The sequence below is a fragment of the Rhinolophus hipposideros genome (genome assembly GCF_964194185.1).
Source record: "Rhinolophus hipposideros genome assembly, chromosome: 13".
Lineage (NCBI taxonomy): Eukaryota > Metazoa > Chordata > Mammalia > Chiroptera > Rhinolophidae > Rhinolophus > Rhinolophus hipposideros.
Window position 1 is genome coordinate 73345823 of NC_138059.1, and position 17483 is coordinate 73363305.

The 17483-nt window shown below is 39.3% G+C and overlaps 1 protein-coding gene across 19 annotated transcripts in view; it reads left to right on the plus strand.

The window, feature by feature from the left end:
• The window catches only part of RALYL (RALY RNA binding protein like), a 498623-nt gene that overhangs the window by 437383 nt on the left and 43757 nt on the right, over positions 1 to 17483 (plus strand). For all 19 annotated transcript variants that reach the window (XM_081069856.1, XM_081069851.1, XM_081069849.1 and 16 more), the window contains 2 exons: positions 3523 to 3570; positions 14558 to 14721. In XM_081069856.1, the coding sequence (XP_080925982.1) occupies positions 3523 to 3570; positions 14558 to 14721 (212 nt within the window). The remainder of the gene's footprint in view (positions 1 to 3522; positions 3571 to 14557; positions 14722 to 17483) is intronic.

A 17483-nucleotide genomic window follows, 5' to 3' on the forward strand; every position in this document is an offset into this window, starting at 1 on the left:
ATAGAAAATAACAAGAAATACTTTTGTGTGTTAGTCTACTCATATGAAGCCAGTTTTATGAATTCAAAGGGATTAGATAAAATTGATCTCATATATTGCAAAACCCAATGAGTTGTGATTTTTTCTTCTATAAATGAAAAAGTTTAAATGAAATTCCAGGCAACTTACTCGGTCTCATTTGATCTTCAGTAATAAAGAGAATGTGTGTGTGTCTCTAAGCAATTACTCTACCAATTCTGATATCTCATTAAATTTTGAGAGAATCCGAGCAGAGTAAAGGTAAATTGAAAAGTAGAATAAAAGTCATAGCATATACCAGACACAAAAATGAAAATACAAAGTATTAGTTTGTGTTAAGTACTCAAAACTATTGTTTCACTGTGCTACAAAGTCAAGTACCTACCCCTTGCCACTGATCATGACCCAAAACGACAAAAACTTTGACATTTTCTAGACAATGCCCTGAACATCTAAAGTATTGTCATTTTGTTTTTAGTGGCCTAAGAACCAGATTGTCTTACAAAACTACTGAATGAAAACTGCAAAAGTTCCTCCTTAAAAAACAAAATAGATTAGCCCCTCGGCATAATAGCACCAGTCTTGGCTTGCAAGGGCAGAAAGGGGGATCTTTTTAAATGAGAAAGACAAGTTTTTTTCTGGCAGTCAAAGTCTAGGATTCATAAAATACCTTAGAAACCTAAATAGAACTCCTGGAAATGCCATTTTTGACAGCTCCTTTCCGATAGACGTTCACTCAGAAAGAAAAGGGAGGGATTTTTATGACAGCAATAGAATCTATGGGAGGAAAAAAAAAAGGAAAACAGATTGAGGAGGGCAGCAGGAACACTGAGGAAAGCCTAAGTGATATGAATCAGACTTGGCCTATGCTAATGTCTCTTCATCTTCTTGAATCTCTTCTTCCTTCCATGGAAACCCAGCTTGATTTTCCAGCTCATGACCTGAGCCAATGACAGCCATGACAACTTGTCTACTAAAAGTTTAGACCGTGGAGACCAAAGCAGGCTTGCCGTGATTACCAAAGTCTGCTTGTGCATGTCATTACATTTTTAACTTGGCAGGTAAAATTGAGTTCATGACGGCTGACAGTGGGACCGGAGGTCAGACAATTCGGTATGCTGAGCTACCCGCTCGTTCTTGTAAATACGCCTTAGCAGTCAGGATCGAATGAAAAATAAGCAGGTTGGACAAGAGGGTTTAAGCAGCCACTGAGAAAAATAAAAATGAATTCTTTTTTTCTCATGCATTTTTAAATTTCCGGAAGGCTTTTAAACTTTTGAAGTATTCCCTAATAGTATCAGACACATCTGGAATCATTACTGCCATTTACATTAGCAACACATATATTAATTGGTCCATGTGTCATATTTTCTTCTTGCTATTAAGCTCTGCTGTCTAACGTTATAATGTTTCTTAAAAAAGTCTCAGAGAAAAGATCATAAAACATAATTACCATTTCTCAAGTGCCTGTCAACAGATGAATGGATAAAGGACATGTGGTACACATACAATGGACTGTAATTCATCCAGGAGAAAGAAGGCCTGCCATTTGCAACATCATGGATGGACCCTGAGGGCACCAGCCAAAGTGAGACAAGTCAGACAAAGACAGATACCGTATGATGCCTCCTACAGGTGGAATCTGAAAAAGCAAACTCAGGAACAGAGAGTAGAAAGGTGGTCACCAGTGGTGGGGAAATGGGGAGATGTGGGTCAACAGGTACAAACTTCCAGTTATAAGATGAACATGTAATTTAAAATCATTGAACGTAAGATAAAATGGTGATTACTCGTGATGAATGTGAGTAAAAGTAGCATAAATTTAAACAAAACGTGGTTATATACAGAAGGTGCCAAAAAATGTATACACATTTTAAGAAAGGAAAAAACTGTATTAAAATTGTAATACTAAATATATATACAGATAACAAAAGATGAATACAAGTCATGTTTAACTTCTGCAATGACAAGAGGTGCTCAGAATGGTTCCCATCAGCGTCCAGACATTTCTGATTACGGCGAACTACTGCTTGGGCAACGCTGACCAAGGTGTCCACTTGTATGCATTTTTTGGGCACCCCAGTATAATATATATATGTGTGTGTATATATATATATACACATACATATATATGCACACATATGTACGTGTGTGTATATATATGTATATATATATACAGTGTTGTATTCTTCAGTCATAAAAAGGAATGAAATTCCATTATGTGCAATAACATGGATAAAACTTGAAAACATGATAACTGAGTTAAACCAGACTGAAGGACAAATACAGTAGGATTCCACTTAGATGAGGTACCGAGAATAGGCAAATTCATAGAAATAGAAAGTGGAATGCAAGTTACCAGGGGCTGGGGGCAAGGAGAATAGAGAGTTACCGTTTAACAGGTGCAGAACTTCTATTTGGGATGGTGAAAAATTCTGGAAACGGATAGCGGTGCTGTTTCCACAGCATTGTGAATGAACTTAATGTCACTGAATTGTATACTTTAAAAGGGTTAGGATAGTCAATTTTATGACAACATAAAAATAAATGACTGAACATTAAAAATAATTACTTTCTTGTAGTACAGATAGTCCATTCACAATGAGATTAAATTTCTTCCAGCTTGGGGAGGGTTACACAGTGTCATGAAAAAAGCCCCAGGCGTGGGTTCAGAATATGTTTTCTCCAGTTTCAGCTCTGTCACTTACTAGTGATAAAATTTTAAGCAAGTCACTGAGGTCCTTTGCACTTTAGTTTCTTCCAGTTACAGTATCCAACAGAGTTGTTTTGAGGACTAATATTAAAAAGAAATAATGCCTATGACGTGTTTTGTAAAATCCAACAACGATATGATTGAATGGGGGCAAATGTTATTACATATTCCTTTAAAGAGATCAATCATAACAATCTTATCACGGAAATGCAATTATTAATTCCCATTTATATAACTGAAAATATTAAGTTATTGTTGGTAAGAGTCAGCCAACGTGGCTTTTTAAAAAAAATGTTTCTCTATGTAAAGTATTGAGTCATAATAAGTTTTTAGAATAAAAAAAAGCTGAATTTCTGAGGACACCATATGCCTCTGTACCATTCTGATAGTGAATGGGTCAGTAAGCCTTTCCATTTATGTTATTTCTATGCCTTCTATTCATTATTTAGCCTCATTGTACTTACCTTAGGAAGAAAGGATAACAATATTATACCCTGTCTAAAAAAACATGGGTTTGGGGTATTAAAAAATGTGATCTACTACCTGCTCTCATATTCCAGTCCAAACCACAAAAACCCTCTCCAAACCTCCTCATCAGGGATCTTGCAGTTGTTTGACACGGTGCTGTTTCCAAAGCAATACTATCTTGTAAAATTCTTGGGATGCATAATTACATTGGAAAAGACATATTTTTAAAGTAACCTAACTTTCTTGCTATCACCCCGTAAATTAATACCAACATCAGTGTGGTGAAAACAAATGTTGACTAATTTTTCCTTTGCCCCCCCTAGTGGCTACGTCTTTGACTACGATTACTACAGAGATGATTTCTACAATCGGTATGTCAGCTTTCATCTTCCTTTCCCTTGGATTTAAATGACCTTTTAACTATTTTGTACATTTCCTTCACAGGCATTCTTGATGGACATGTTTGAAATAATATTTTATAGTCAAAATAGAATTAAAATGCTAAGTCTCCAAAATACAATCTAGCCAGAGTTTCCTATTTTCATTATACTTACGGAAGTATAGGGCTTCTTGGACTTTTCAGACTTTGGCGGTGCTTAAGCCTCAACTTTGGTTTCCGAGGTTTGGATAAGATGCCAGAGGTTTCATTAACCAATATTATTTTCCAGGTATGTTGTTGACTTAGAATTCTTCAAGACTGAGAGTTTCATAAACTCAGAAAATGACTGTAATCTTCTAAAATGTATCTGCTTTCATATGACACATTGAAAATGCCAGATTAGTTAGATTCAGTAAAACTAGGGACAGTTCTTGCTTTGCCTAGGACTGTGAGACCATAAAAGGAAACCATGTAAAGTGATGTAATCAGTGGGGAGGGAAAATGGGGATTTTCCATGATCTTTGAAAATGTTCGTCATAGCATCAAAAACTCTCTTACTGTTGATAAATATAAGGGAATTACAGTAAAACTAATCATTATTTAGTACACTGTAAGGTAAAGCAGTAAAAATATTGAGAATTAATGTGTTTTACTTCTTTGTGAAAAAGACTTATCAGAAGTATTTTGAGCGGTGCTCTCTTTCCTCTGGTGTACCTTACGGTACAGAGCTAGTTTGTTTTGATGTTTGATGAGTTGCTGGACCCCTTGTGAGGTTGGATCAACTTGGACGGTTTATCACTGTTGAGCAGCACGTCCCAGAGTTCGTCGGTATGTAGCTCTTTGCCAGGTCCTCCTTCTGGGACACCTCCAGCCCTTTTCATCACGTCACAACCACTTTCCATATTTATGTCACTATGTTTGCTTTTATTAGATTCCTCCGGCTCCATATCTGGAGTCTCAAATGGAAGTGTGTCAGCAATTCCCCAGCCAGCCTTTTCTCCCGTAATTCCATTACATTTCACTTTAATTTCGCTTTCAGTGTTATCACTCTTCCTCTGCTGCACTTTCACCTTTGTTGACCAATTCCCTCTTTGGGTTATCCATTTTTGTAAAATGCCACATGGTTCACCACGAGGGGACACTGTAAGGTCCAGATTGCAGTCTTTTGTGACGTGAGTGACAGAAGCACAGCCGCTGGTCCCGTAAGGCATGTCTGTTATTTGCATAGTGATTTGTGGACTAAAAACCTAGCAGCCAATGTTCGACTTTATGAAATGACTCACCATTATTGTCGCAACTGACATTTGATTTCTGCTGGTGGGGGCCTGGTGTTATTTAAATAAACAGTGGCAGTGGAAATGCAGACATAGGCAAAGTGAGGGCTGACTAGACATAGATCATTAGACTGGCTCTTTTAAGCTTTTCGTTATAAGTTCTAGTCAAACAAAGAAAAAATCCCAGAGTGTAAACAGTCAAACTTGGGGAAAGAGTTTGTAGACATTTAAATAGGGAAGATACTCTGTGATCCCTTGCCAGGGTCTGGTCCTCTGCTCCAGCCACACGGGTCCTTCCTGAGTCCCACAAGGACACCAGGTCCCCTCCTGCCTCAGGACCTTCCTCTGAGGTGCCCCTCTCCTCACCCCTCCTTCCACCTAACTTCATGCTGCAGATCTCAGCACGAGCACCACTCTCACACTCAATTAGGCCCTCCATTCCCTATTCTCAGCACCCCTGTTTCTTCAGCACTTCGTTTTGATCCTTCTGCCCTGTCTCCTTCTGCGGTGACAGTCTTTGATTCGCCTCCACCTTTCTTCCTCTCAGGGGGCAGGGGACGTGCTCAGTTTCGCTTATTTGTGCTTCCTCGGCACGTTCCTTATGTCTCACACACAGTGGACACTCAATTGTGTTATTATCAGTTCATCTCCTTACAGTCAGGAAGATGCGGGGTTTCCGGAGATCCCACAGTTAATTAGTGACAAAGTGACAATCGTACCCTCCTTATTTAGATTCAATACCAACTGTGTGAATATGCACAACAGGGCACCGATCTCAGGCTCCGAGGTTAAATATAAAGGAAGCAGCCTTCCTGAATGTTCCGGGATGGCCCACACCCATCCCTTCCCTGCTGTGGTCACCTGCGGAGTTAGGCAGTCACTCGACTGGTTACTCTGAATATGAACTTTTAAGGGTGATTTTCTCAAGTCGTTTCCATCATTTCTACAAAATGTATTATTTTAAATATTAAGTAGCTTGTAATCACTTATCCTAAAAATGACATGAAGTTCTGGCAGCCTTAAAATAACCCCATTTACTATTAAGAAAAGATAACATTTAGACAGTCTTCAAACTATTTGAACATTTTAGTTTTTGACAATGCTAAAGACATTCTCTAATATAGCTTTTGTTTCAAGTTGCAGAACACTGTCTTCATTGCTATGAATGAAGTTTTCAATTAATATACACTGTTTCTTAGTCTGCTAGTAGGAAACTGTTTTAGCATTATAATCTCTTAAATATTTTCTAACATGTGTCACACCTAAAGAATTTCTAGCTAAAATGGAGTTTGGTCTAGATGGCAAAAGACCCAACTTCTGGGCAAGTAATCAGGTTTTAGTTTTATCATCTTTAAAGGGAGGCCAAAATCTACATATTTTTTTACTGTGTATAAATTATAACTCAATAAAATCATTAATTAGATTAGATATTAGATAGATAAGATAAATAGATGATAGCTAGAGATAGATAGATAGATTATAGATAGATAGATAGATAGATAGATAGATAGATAGATAGATCGATCGATAGATAGATGATAGATAGATAGACAGACAGAGGATATAGGTAAATAATGATAGATAGATAGATGATTGATAGATAGATAAATAGATGGGTGATAGATCTTTTTTTTTTTAATTAATTTTATTGGGGTGACAATTGTTAGTAAATTTACATAGATTTCAGGTGTACAATTCTGTATTACATCGTCTATAAATCCCATTGTGTGATCACCACCCAGAGTCAGTTCTCCTTCCATCACCATATATTTGATCCCCTTTACCCTCATCACCCACCCCCACAATGGGTGATAGATCTTATCCACCAAAGAGCCAGAGCTTTAATCGCCAAATAACTAGAGTCCGAAGTTTTCAGATGAGTCTCCACTACACAAAGAAGCTAACTCTGAACAATTTCCAAATCACTGCTTTGTCTTACATAAAATCTGCTTGGCACGTAAGTGTACAGATGAGTGTGGTTATATCGCTACCTGACTGTCTGAGCAGTCTGTGCTCTCATCCGTTTGTTTCCCCTTTTTCTGCATTTGGTGGAGAAAGACAAAAGCACCCGCCACTAGTGGTGTAGTTGGGAGTGCCCTGTGAGTGTGGGTTCCCATGAGCGGAGAGGCCGGACCAGATAAACAGCTGAGTTGTGCTGGCAGTTTATCTGCAATGATTCCTCTTCAGTAACCCTGCTTATATTCATGATTAATTTCCTTTTTTTTTTTTTTTAACTAGTGGTGCAAACTTGGGCAATTTATTTAATACCACAAACCCTGTTGTCTCATCAATGCAGTGAGCATGAAATGAATTCCTGCCTCATAGGCTGGGTTATGCCTGGTATGTCTCCAGTGCTTAATTACTGTTAGCCTCTCAGACCGGTAACAGTGGCCACTGACAGTTACGGTGAGTGGGTGTCTTCTATTCGTGTGGCAGTGTCCCTGTGACTGAGAAATAAGCTGGATGGCTAGCTGTCCTTCCGTAATAATCCATTGTAACGCCTCTGGATTGTTCTGTGTTTATTGTTTTCTGTCTCCTGCTCCCAGAGCACTCCACATGCAAGTGACCTGCAGAGAGAGAGAGAGACAGAGAGAATTCAGCTATTTCCTTTAACCCCAAGCTCTTTCGTTTTGGGTCAGGAAAACAGAAATCCCATAGTTGTATTTCACAGGGACAACAGTGTGTGGAAATCTAACTAGGTAGTTAGGAACTGAAAACCATGACCCAGTATAGCCAGCGGCCGCGGGAAACAGCCAGCACGCTCTGTGGCTGGGGAAACTGAGAGAGAGGCTGGGACTATCACATTTTAAGGCAGAAAAGGAACTTGGAAGGCTGGAACTGAGTAGGAGCTTCTGCTCACCTGGTGCCTGCTGTGTCTGAGCCCAGGGAGGGCGTCTGTGGGGCTGGAACCCTGACCTCTGCGAGGGAAAGAAGAGGCTGTTTTGCCGGGGTTGCCTAGTGCCTCGAACTGGATTTAGCTGCTGCTACTAGAAAGAATCACTGCCAGCAGGGTGAGGCAACCAGGCAGGCGTGATGGTGACGGGAAGCGGGAGCCAAAACCGAAACAGGAAGCAGACAGGAAGGACCCAGCCATCTCTTCTGGCTCCATCGGGCAGTGTCCGCTCACATCCCTGACAGGCTGCGCCCAGCCAGGAGCCAGGTGGTCCCTCAGAAGTGTGTGGTTTGCAGCCTCCTGACCCCGCTGTGGCTCAAGGTGGGACTGAAGCTGACAGATAAGAGCTTAGGAACTGACACACATGCACATAGTGTTTGTTGTGTCATTGGAATTAACCCCTGGTCATTCGCAAAAGGTAAAAAAAGTTCACAGACTCAGCCTGAAATGAGGAGAGCAAGGAAGTAAGTTTATTCAAGAAGAAAGAAGCCGGCCTAGACTTTGCCAGGTCAGAGGACTGCACCTAACTTTAGGTTAGCTTTTCCTTATATAGGAAAGTGTAGGCAAATGTCCTTATGGCAGGAGATGTGACGCATAGACTGAGGTCATTCGATTGATATATGTTGGTTATATAACTAGTTTCTTTCTGTGCATGCTCTTACCCAGAATGCGTATGGAAAAAACCCACGGGGGAGGGGGGACAAGCCTTAACGTTCATTCCATTCTAATTGCATTATAATTAGGCAGTTCAGTCCATCCTACCTCCTCTTCATGAGGGTTTGGACATCTTAGACTTATTTCTAGGGGATGAGCCTGGGCAGTTCGTGGGGAGTGGATGTAGGCCTGGGCAGTCCCCCTTCAGGCTCACTTTTATTAACCCTTTTCTGCTTCTTCAGTGTTACCATCAGATCTCTGCTTCATTTGGGGATTCTAATGTGCATATCTGGGGATTTTCAACCCTTAGCTAGTTTTAAACGTTAAGAAAACTTCTTCCATCTTATTGCGGTTGCTTAGATACATTAACCCTGCAGTAACTTTTCCAAAGGCTAATTTTATATCCATAATTTCAGGGATCATGAAGCGTATCACTAAATAATAGACTCGTGTGGTTATTCTAAACTTTTATCTTTTTATATTATACAAAGCATTGCCCAGTAATTAATTTGCAGCATTCGATGGCATTTTCTTCTAAAAGGTCAAGTATGGCTCTGAATGAAGCGTATTACATGTTATTAAAACGAAACATAAATATTTATACTCTTCCCAGTAAAGTAAAAGGAGATGTGTGCCTAAAATTGTATTGAATCCCCCCAGGGAGTATTTCCAATTTCTGAGATATTAGCAGTTTTAAGCCATTGGATTTTCCACAGTATCAGATGATCACCTCCAGGAATGAGGAAACTTCTGCTAATGGAGAGAAGAAATGCCGTAGGCACTTTGTCGCATAGAAAACTTGTCCCTTGTAAATAATTCAAATGGACATGGTTCCACTCTGGAACACTTTGACCTCCTGTAAATTAACAAAAGAGAAGCTGCTAGGGATACATTGCTGCAAAAACTCTACGTCTAGGTGCGGTTGTTTCAGGTTGTTGATTACAGAGCACAGTATGTATTAGTGAACCGTACGAGCAAAAGGCAACGTCTGTTTCATTATGCAAATTTAAATGACCATCTGGTAGAGTGGTCATCCACTTAAAACATTTGGAAATAGCAGTATGGCACGGTTGACAAAGGGCTTGATTTAGAGGCAGAAGACGTGAATTTCAGGCCTAGGTGCATGAGCTGACTGGTGAAATTTGGGCAAGTCACCTCCTCCCTTTTTCACAGGTTTCCTTCGTGGTCAAAATGGCTTCGCAATACCCATGTTGCAGAATTGTAAGAATTAAAGAATCATTTCATTCCTATTCAAATGTATGTTTTTAATCACTCAAAGCTGTATACAAACAATAGCAGATAGCGAAGTTGTATAAAAAAAGTAGAAAGATTCTAGTAAGGTCAACATATTGTAAAAAAAAGATCATTCAAGATTTCAATCAGCTTGCCTTTAAAAGCGTGTTCAGGAAATATTTACACAAGGCCTGAGGAGCAGAGGAGACCTCCCTGAAAATCTTGGAAGAGTTTAATGACAAAAAAAAAACAGAAAAAGAAATTATTCATTTACTGGTCTCAAGTGAAGCGTGCCTTTAAAAATTATGTTTTGAATCAGTTGTCACCAAAGCTTATCTGAAATTAAGTCAGGGTGAAAATTATAGATAGATTTTTATGAATTCTTGAGTAGTTCAAACAGTAAAGAAAACAGATAGAGTAGGAAGCTATCAGAGTCATTCATGTGGATTTCAAATAATTTTTTAAAATAATTAGGCACCTTAATTTGGTTTCCTAGACTAAACTTAATTTGGTTTCCTAGTCTGTCAGAAGTTAAGCAAACCAAAGAGGAGACTTCAAGTTTGAATCATGACACGGAAAAAACTTCTCTGGTCCTCTGGTTATTGATTTTCATACCCCTGCTGATGGGTCCCAGAGAACATGGCCATATATTTGTTCTCAAGGTTTGCCTCTGGGGAGCCTGGTGACGTAGCCTCTAGTCCAGACCACGTATTTTTGGTTAGCATTAAACCACACAGTGACTGTAAGTGTTTATTCATCAGTAAGAAAAATGAAAAACTCTTTTGCTGAGGGAAATTTAAAAGAAAAAAGATAATTGCCAACTCTTGAAATCAGTTTCTCTAAAACGAACATTTAGTATTCAGTGACAAAATAGCATGTAAATATTACATCTTCAAAAATGTTTCTTGAATTTTAAAATCACATGAGTTGACAGTGAAAAACAGGTGTTGAGTGGAAAGCCCGTCAGGCAATGATTTATTAAAAGGTGCGGCATCTACCTGAGAAAATGCACCACAGCAAGTAAACTTTAAGAGTGGTTTAAGAGTGGTTTTAATATACACCAAAGAGAATTAGCCAGAATACATGACTGTACATATATTATTTTTTCAATTATGTGAAAAATGTGGATGACTTGTGGAAAAAAGATTAGAGAATGATAGTAGTTGTTTTAGAGTGTGAGACTGGGAGTTGTGGTTTTTTTTGTTTTTTGTGTTTTTTTCATGTATTTTTCCTGAATATGTTGCTTTATTATTGTTAAAGCTTAATAATACCAAGCTTTACAAAAAACAAGGATTCAAAATTATTTTCATTTTGTATGTCAATTATATTCATTTTGTATGCTATTAAATTGCCTTTGTCCAAAATGTCGCTATTATTGGATAGCTAACATCCTTATTCTTCCTAGAGGCAAGTTATGTCTATTTTTATCGAATAAATTAATATATTAAAATTATTTACCAGTTTTTAGCCCTTGGTATTTAATAAGATTACATGTCTCAGATATTATTAGAGCAAACAAAATTCCAAACAAGAAATGGGCACATGATGTGCTCATTAAATGAAACAACTTAAATCCTCAAATTTCCTCAATGGGTCGCTCTTATTAAAACATGACTATGTTGATTTTATTTACTGTTTGAGAGAAGGCATTTAGAGTTCTTATTTTAAAACAGACCTTAGAGAATGCAGAATCATGTTTGGCTTCATTATAAATAAGTATCTACTTGATTGGTCAATATTAAAGGAAAAACAGTACTCTTGGGTCTTTTAGAGTTTTCACTTTAAAATAGACCTTGGGGAAGGAACAATTATGTGTTTGGCTTCATTATAAATCATTAGCTACTGACCCATAAATACAGAGGAAAACAGTACTCTGACAAAGCAATATTAGGGAAAATGAAGAACCATTAAAGAGAAGGAGAAGGTATATAATTCTAAGAGAGGAATGTACAAAAAGAGAGGAGGAAGGAAGAAATGTTAAGTTTTTAAGTGTCCTTTGAGATGTGGATTCCATTTAATTCAATTGGGTTGCAATCTCTGTTGACTTTCTATAATCCTAAATGGACCGTTTCCTTTGTCTCAACACTATTTCCCAATCTAATACTTTGTAAAGGAAAGATTTCTTTGGGTTGCGATACACAGAATTCTGATGAGAAAAGTAATGCTTGGGTCTCCTTCACAAGCTGTCTCTCAACCACTTCCCCCTGCATTTAGAAGAACCCCCACATCTCATTTTGTAATCCCAGAAAACCTGCCCCTTCCCATCCTTACCTTGTTATGTTTTTATGCATTAGGATAATATCCAGTCTTCCTTCCTTTGATTTCTGGTCAACTCAAGTGTGCCCAATGAAAATTAAGAAACTCCCCAACTCCATTAAATTTTGTAAAATTAAATATTATGCCCTCATGTGAAGTACCCATACCTTTCTTTAGCTTTGTTTTGTAAATTACACATTACTTTTAAGGTCAGCGTGACTTCAGTATTATCCTCCCATCAGAATGGCAGAAAGAATTGGTAAAACCTTCCCTGATTCCTTGGTGAGAAAGGAGTCATGCCCCTCCTTTGAGGCAACTCACCAAAATACCAGAGAACAGGTGCTAGCCTCTGTAGGAATTGCCAATAAAGGACACAATACATACTGAGTATGTTACTAAAATGCATGTCACCTACTAAAAGTATGTCACAAACACAACTGTCTTTTCTCAACATCATATCAGGCTGGCCAACCCTGGAGGCTTTGCACCCCTGGGCTGGGGGAAGCAATAGAGATATTGATAGACATTTCTGTTCCCTATAAAATATTATTGAATTGCCTTGTAACGGAAGTAGAATGAATACGGTGGCTTTATTTGGCCTGCAGTTTCATTATTGCACTCTTACTTCATTACGTATTTTAGTGCACTTTAGGAATTTTCTTAACCCAATTTATAGATTAGCTTATTGAATGAACCTGCTAAATTGCGCTTTCACAGCCTGGGAACGGTCCTTCCAACAGACCTTGCCTTTCATCTCAAGTGGCATCGTCCACCCTGGAAAAGATGAGTCAATGGCCGTATTTCTTTCTCCCGCAATAGCTTTGGGTGTTGTAGCTCAGGAAAAGTGCCTTCGTGTTTTGATTCACTGACTTAAGGTGCTCTGTGAATTCAACTTATAAATAAGTAACGTAGACCTTGTTTTGTGATGGAAATGAGCAGCAGGTTTAGATTCCCTTTTTCATCTGCCCACCCCTGGTGGTGCAGGTGGTGTTTATAACCCTTGCCAGCCTCACCCTGCCTACAGTCTTTGAAATAAGAGCATGTGGTGAGATCCTCGACCTGTTCTTTGCGAGTTCTTCGGCGGCAATGCACTTGGCTTATTCGCAGAGGATGGCACCTCCCTTGAACTCTCTCATTTCATTTCTTTCTGCTTTCCAGACATCTCTTAGATTTTCCCCAGCATGTTTCCAAACATTGTTGAACACTTTGGCTTTCTAATGCTAGAGACATTCCTTCCTGTACTCGGTTCTGCTTTAAGTGTGGTTTATATACTACTTTTTCCCAAAATGAATGAATGAATATTTGGAAACCAGCCTATCTTAATTGTTATGGTATTTCATATGTTACTTTCCACAAAGGAATTGACCCACTTTCATTTGTATGTGTAAGTAAGATGTAATTATGAAATAACCTATTATAAATGGTTTTTTGCATTTTCTTTCTGTTCTGGTTTTCTCATTTCTGACTTTCGTATTAGGTTATTTTTATTGACCGCTTTAAAGCAATTATGAGAACCTAATCTGTGTAATGGTGTCACAGAAAACTATGTAACTATCATCCTTCTAAGTCAATAATACTATTTTCTTTATAATGGATAACATAATAACACATCTGGTTCACTGGCAAATCGTTTTAAAAATAAATGAGTATATGTACCCTCATATTTTTTCTCTGCATTTTTATGCTTCTCAAATGTGTTCAATCACACAAAATTTTGTCATCTGTGTGTACACCGTATAAAATGAAGCTTTTGAAACAGTGAATTGCATATTTATATACATGAGTAAATACTCTTATACTCTTATTCCTCTCATTGTCTAATGGAAACGCATTGATTGTGGTGAATATCATTTTTCACTTTCTAGCAAAAGCTTCTAAGAGTTTCATTGGTATTCCTCTTTGTTGGAGAAATTTTCAGTAGCTGACTACACAATTACCTCTATTCTCAATGTGCACATCTAGCAGATGGTCAGAATAATAAAAAGATACCCTGATGGATATTGCCCACCAGTACCCACCACAACAGAGTTTGGTCCCCATGCTCACGCCATTTCACTCCAACTCAGTCTCCTTTTTTCTGTAATCAGAGGAGCCTTCCCTTACTTAGAAAGTCCTGAGAGAGAGGTGTGGCACCGTGCTCATCTGTCTCTCACGGCTTTTTCTCTATCTGAGTCGCACTTCTAATTTCTTTTTTTCCCTATGAGCTGTTTTCTGATCAGACAACATTTTTTTGCCTTGTTCCCGATTCTGCGTAATCTTTTCCTCTCTTCAGACTAGTGTGCTAATAAGTGTGATATGTAAGAGGAAGATTTCTGTTCTTAAGAAGGGTAAATCTGTTCAACCCAGCAAAGCAGGAGCCTTGAGCAGGAAGGTCAGCGTGACTTGAGTGGGTCGCATGGCATCCTGGGAGCAAAGCCCCTGGTCCTGTCATACCTTCCAAATGAGTTCACGTGGGAGAGTCACATGCTAATGTCCATATAGACTAGATTTTCATTTCTTTTGAAAAATGAATTTTCCAATAAATACCTGTTTCTGAATATGAGAGCACAGCAACGATAACAGAAAACCCTTTACTGGCATTTTGTACGAGGCCATTCTCTTAATCATTTCACACATTTGATGGCACATGGGGCATACGCCAACTCTCACGGTGTTTGTGTCTTGTGAAGGTTATTCGATTACCATGGCCGCGTGCCGCCACCTCCCCGCGCCGTAATCCCGCTGAAACGCCCCAGAGTGGCTGTCACCACGACTCGCCGGGGAAAAGGAGTGTTTTCCATGAAAGGGGGATCGAGACCAACCGTCAGTGGGTCTTCTTCATCAGGCTCTAAATGTAAGTCACTTCCTTGATTCTGTTCCCTTTTAAAGAAGGGTGGGGATGCACATCATTGCTCAAATGCCTACTATCAATAAATTCATCAAATAATTATGGAGTGTCTGCTGTGTACAAAGGACTAGAGACATGTAACCTGGCTGAGAAAGGGCATCTGCTTTCCACAACAGTACACTGTAGGGGGAGAGAGACACAAACATGACGGGCAACCACTCAGGACCAGTCTGAAAGCTCTTTCATCAGCACAGATAATGAACTCTTGGCCCCCTTATCTCGTGACATGTTACAGTCCTGAAATGTGAATAAACAATTCCACTTCTGAAGAAGTGGAACCTACTGTCTTTTCAGAGACACATTATGCAAAATTAGTGCATGTTTGACTATTTGAAAATTCATTGGGATAATTAAGATAGGCGAAGTATATAGTAGAGATGTTAAAAGCGTAACTTGACGTACTGCTCTAAGTCGTTATTGGAGTTCTGTCTGAAAACATACTTAAGGTCATACAAAATCAAACAGTATTCACGTAATGGTACACTAGGAAAGAGCAGAGACACAAACTTTCCAACTAAACCCGCTTCTAAATCTTTACATAGATGGACTCAGGAAAAACCTGAATTTGTTATCACAATATTATTCATAAGGAAAGGAGAGCAACGTTTTCTGCATGCTTTAAGATTGCATTCCAGCGGAGAAGAGACAGACAGTAAGCAAACAAATGAAAATGTGAGATGTTTCACGGTAGATTGTCACTGTCTCAAAGAATAAGGTAAAACGAAGTGACACAGAAAGTGGGAGTGATCTGTTTCTCAGGATAGTCCTATGAGCACGTCTCAGAGGATGTGGCATTTGAGCAGAGACCTGGAGGAAATGCAGAGGTGAGAGGGTGCGCTCTGAAGCTGGCGGGGCAGAGGGCACGACCACCACGGACATGTTAAAATTGGAAGTCAGGGAACACCAAGGAAGCCAGCGAGGTGTGCCAAGCGAGGGAGGGAAATGTGGCTGGAACAAGACCAGAGAGGAGGGAGAAGCCAGTGCAGTTTGCCAGGCCATTGTAGCGGCTTTGTAGCTACTCTGCACCCCAACCCTTTAAGGGAACTAAGGCAAATACTCTCACCCGATTTTACTGATGAGTAAATGCAAAGCCATGTAACTAAACTAGTAAATGGTAGAGCCGAGAATGCAACTCAGACCACCTCATTCTCACCGCCGTATGCTCGATTTACTGGAACACTGCCCTTTACTTTTTAGCACCATCAGACATACTAAGACGGAATCACTGTGGAAATACTTTGACCCGAGAATGTGCAGACAGTAGTTGGGGCAGCAGGAACGCACTGAGGCTTCTGGTAACTGACAAAAGTATGGCCTGCTCAGAATGTGACTGAGAATTAGACTTACCTAATATTACCTAAATAGCAAATTAAATAGCATTCGCAGATCCCTGTGTCCTTACTTACCCATTTATCTATCTATTGCGTGAGTAGATAAATAGGAATTCCCTTTTTGAGTGATAGTAATAAAAGAAAATGAGTTACTGAGGGAATCTCTAAACAGAGTCCTATGTCCTCTCATGTTATTGTCTAAAGCTAAGAAAGTTCTTGAATTTGGTTCTTGCTGTGGAAAATTGAACATTGAATGGCCTGCTTGGCTTATAGGAGACTTTTCCCACATAATAATATTAACTTAATTTGAAATAGAAATACTTTAAGCGTCTATGGCCTCTTTGCCCTGTGTTCACTTTTAAAACAAAGTTTATCCGTGGGAGCGATGCTGGGCCCTTGGACACAGCAATCCCACGTTGCGTGAGAGTGTTCTGAGCTGGAAGAGCACTTGGCCTCCCCGAAGTGCCAGAAGCACTCCTCAGTCTTTGTAGCAACTAGAAACACCGTTGTCCATGGTACAGCTTGAGCTATTTTCCATTCCTCTTTCAGAATTTTTAATATGACTAAATTCCGCTGAGGAGAAAAACCACGTAAGAAAAAATATACTAATGCGATAATTTTCCAATGTTAAAGAGGGATCAGTGTCCAAAGTGGATGACTCTTTTAAAAGTTAGATTGTCACTCGCTGGTTTTATCCCTTTTCAAATCATCTTGAACTAGGACTGTCATCAGCTTGTCCCATCCCACAACGTGGCATCATAAGACCAAGAGGAAGTGATGCTGGTAGGAGACATTTTCTAGCAGAGAAGACAGGCATACCTGTGAGCTTTAGCTGTTGTTTCTTAGTGGGGGAAATCAGTGCCCTCTGAGAAAGATAATCGAGTCAATCAATGTCTTTAAATAATGAATTTAAATTCTAATGTTTCACCAGGAAAACTTTAGTAGGTTTCGATGCCTTTGGGGGGGTCCTGTCAATGCCCTTCAATAACAGAATAGGTGACACCAAACAGGAAATTAAAGACAGTTCAATTGAATTTGTGACATAGTTGTTGAAAACCTACCCCCACATTAAGGAAGTGGTGTTGGGTTGGGTTTTTCTCCCCCAAAATAGCCTGTGATTTAAATATGGAGTGAAAGCATCAGTCAGAGAAGCAATGCTAATATCAGCATCCATTATCCTGAGCAAAGTATATTTTCTGCTCTCAGGTCCTAAGGGAATTCCTGTTGGCCAGAGGGATCAGACAAGTCTTCACCGAGGGTACCCAATTGACTTGAGAAGGGCGGGTGGATTTGAAAGGAAAGAACCACAGAGGCTCCTGCTTCTGGGAGACTGAATGTAGGTGGAGAATCGCTGAGGCCTTGCTGTCAGATGGCCTG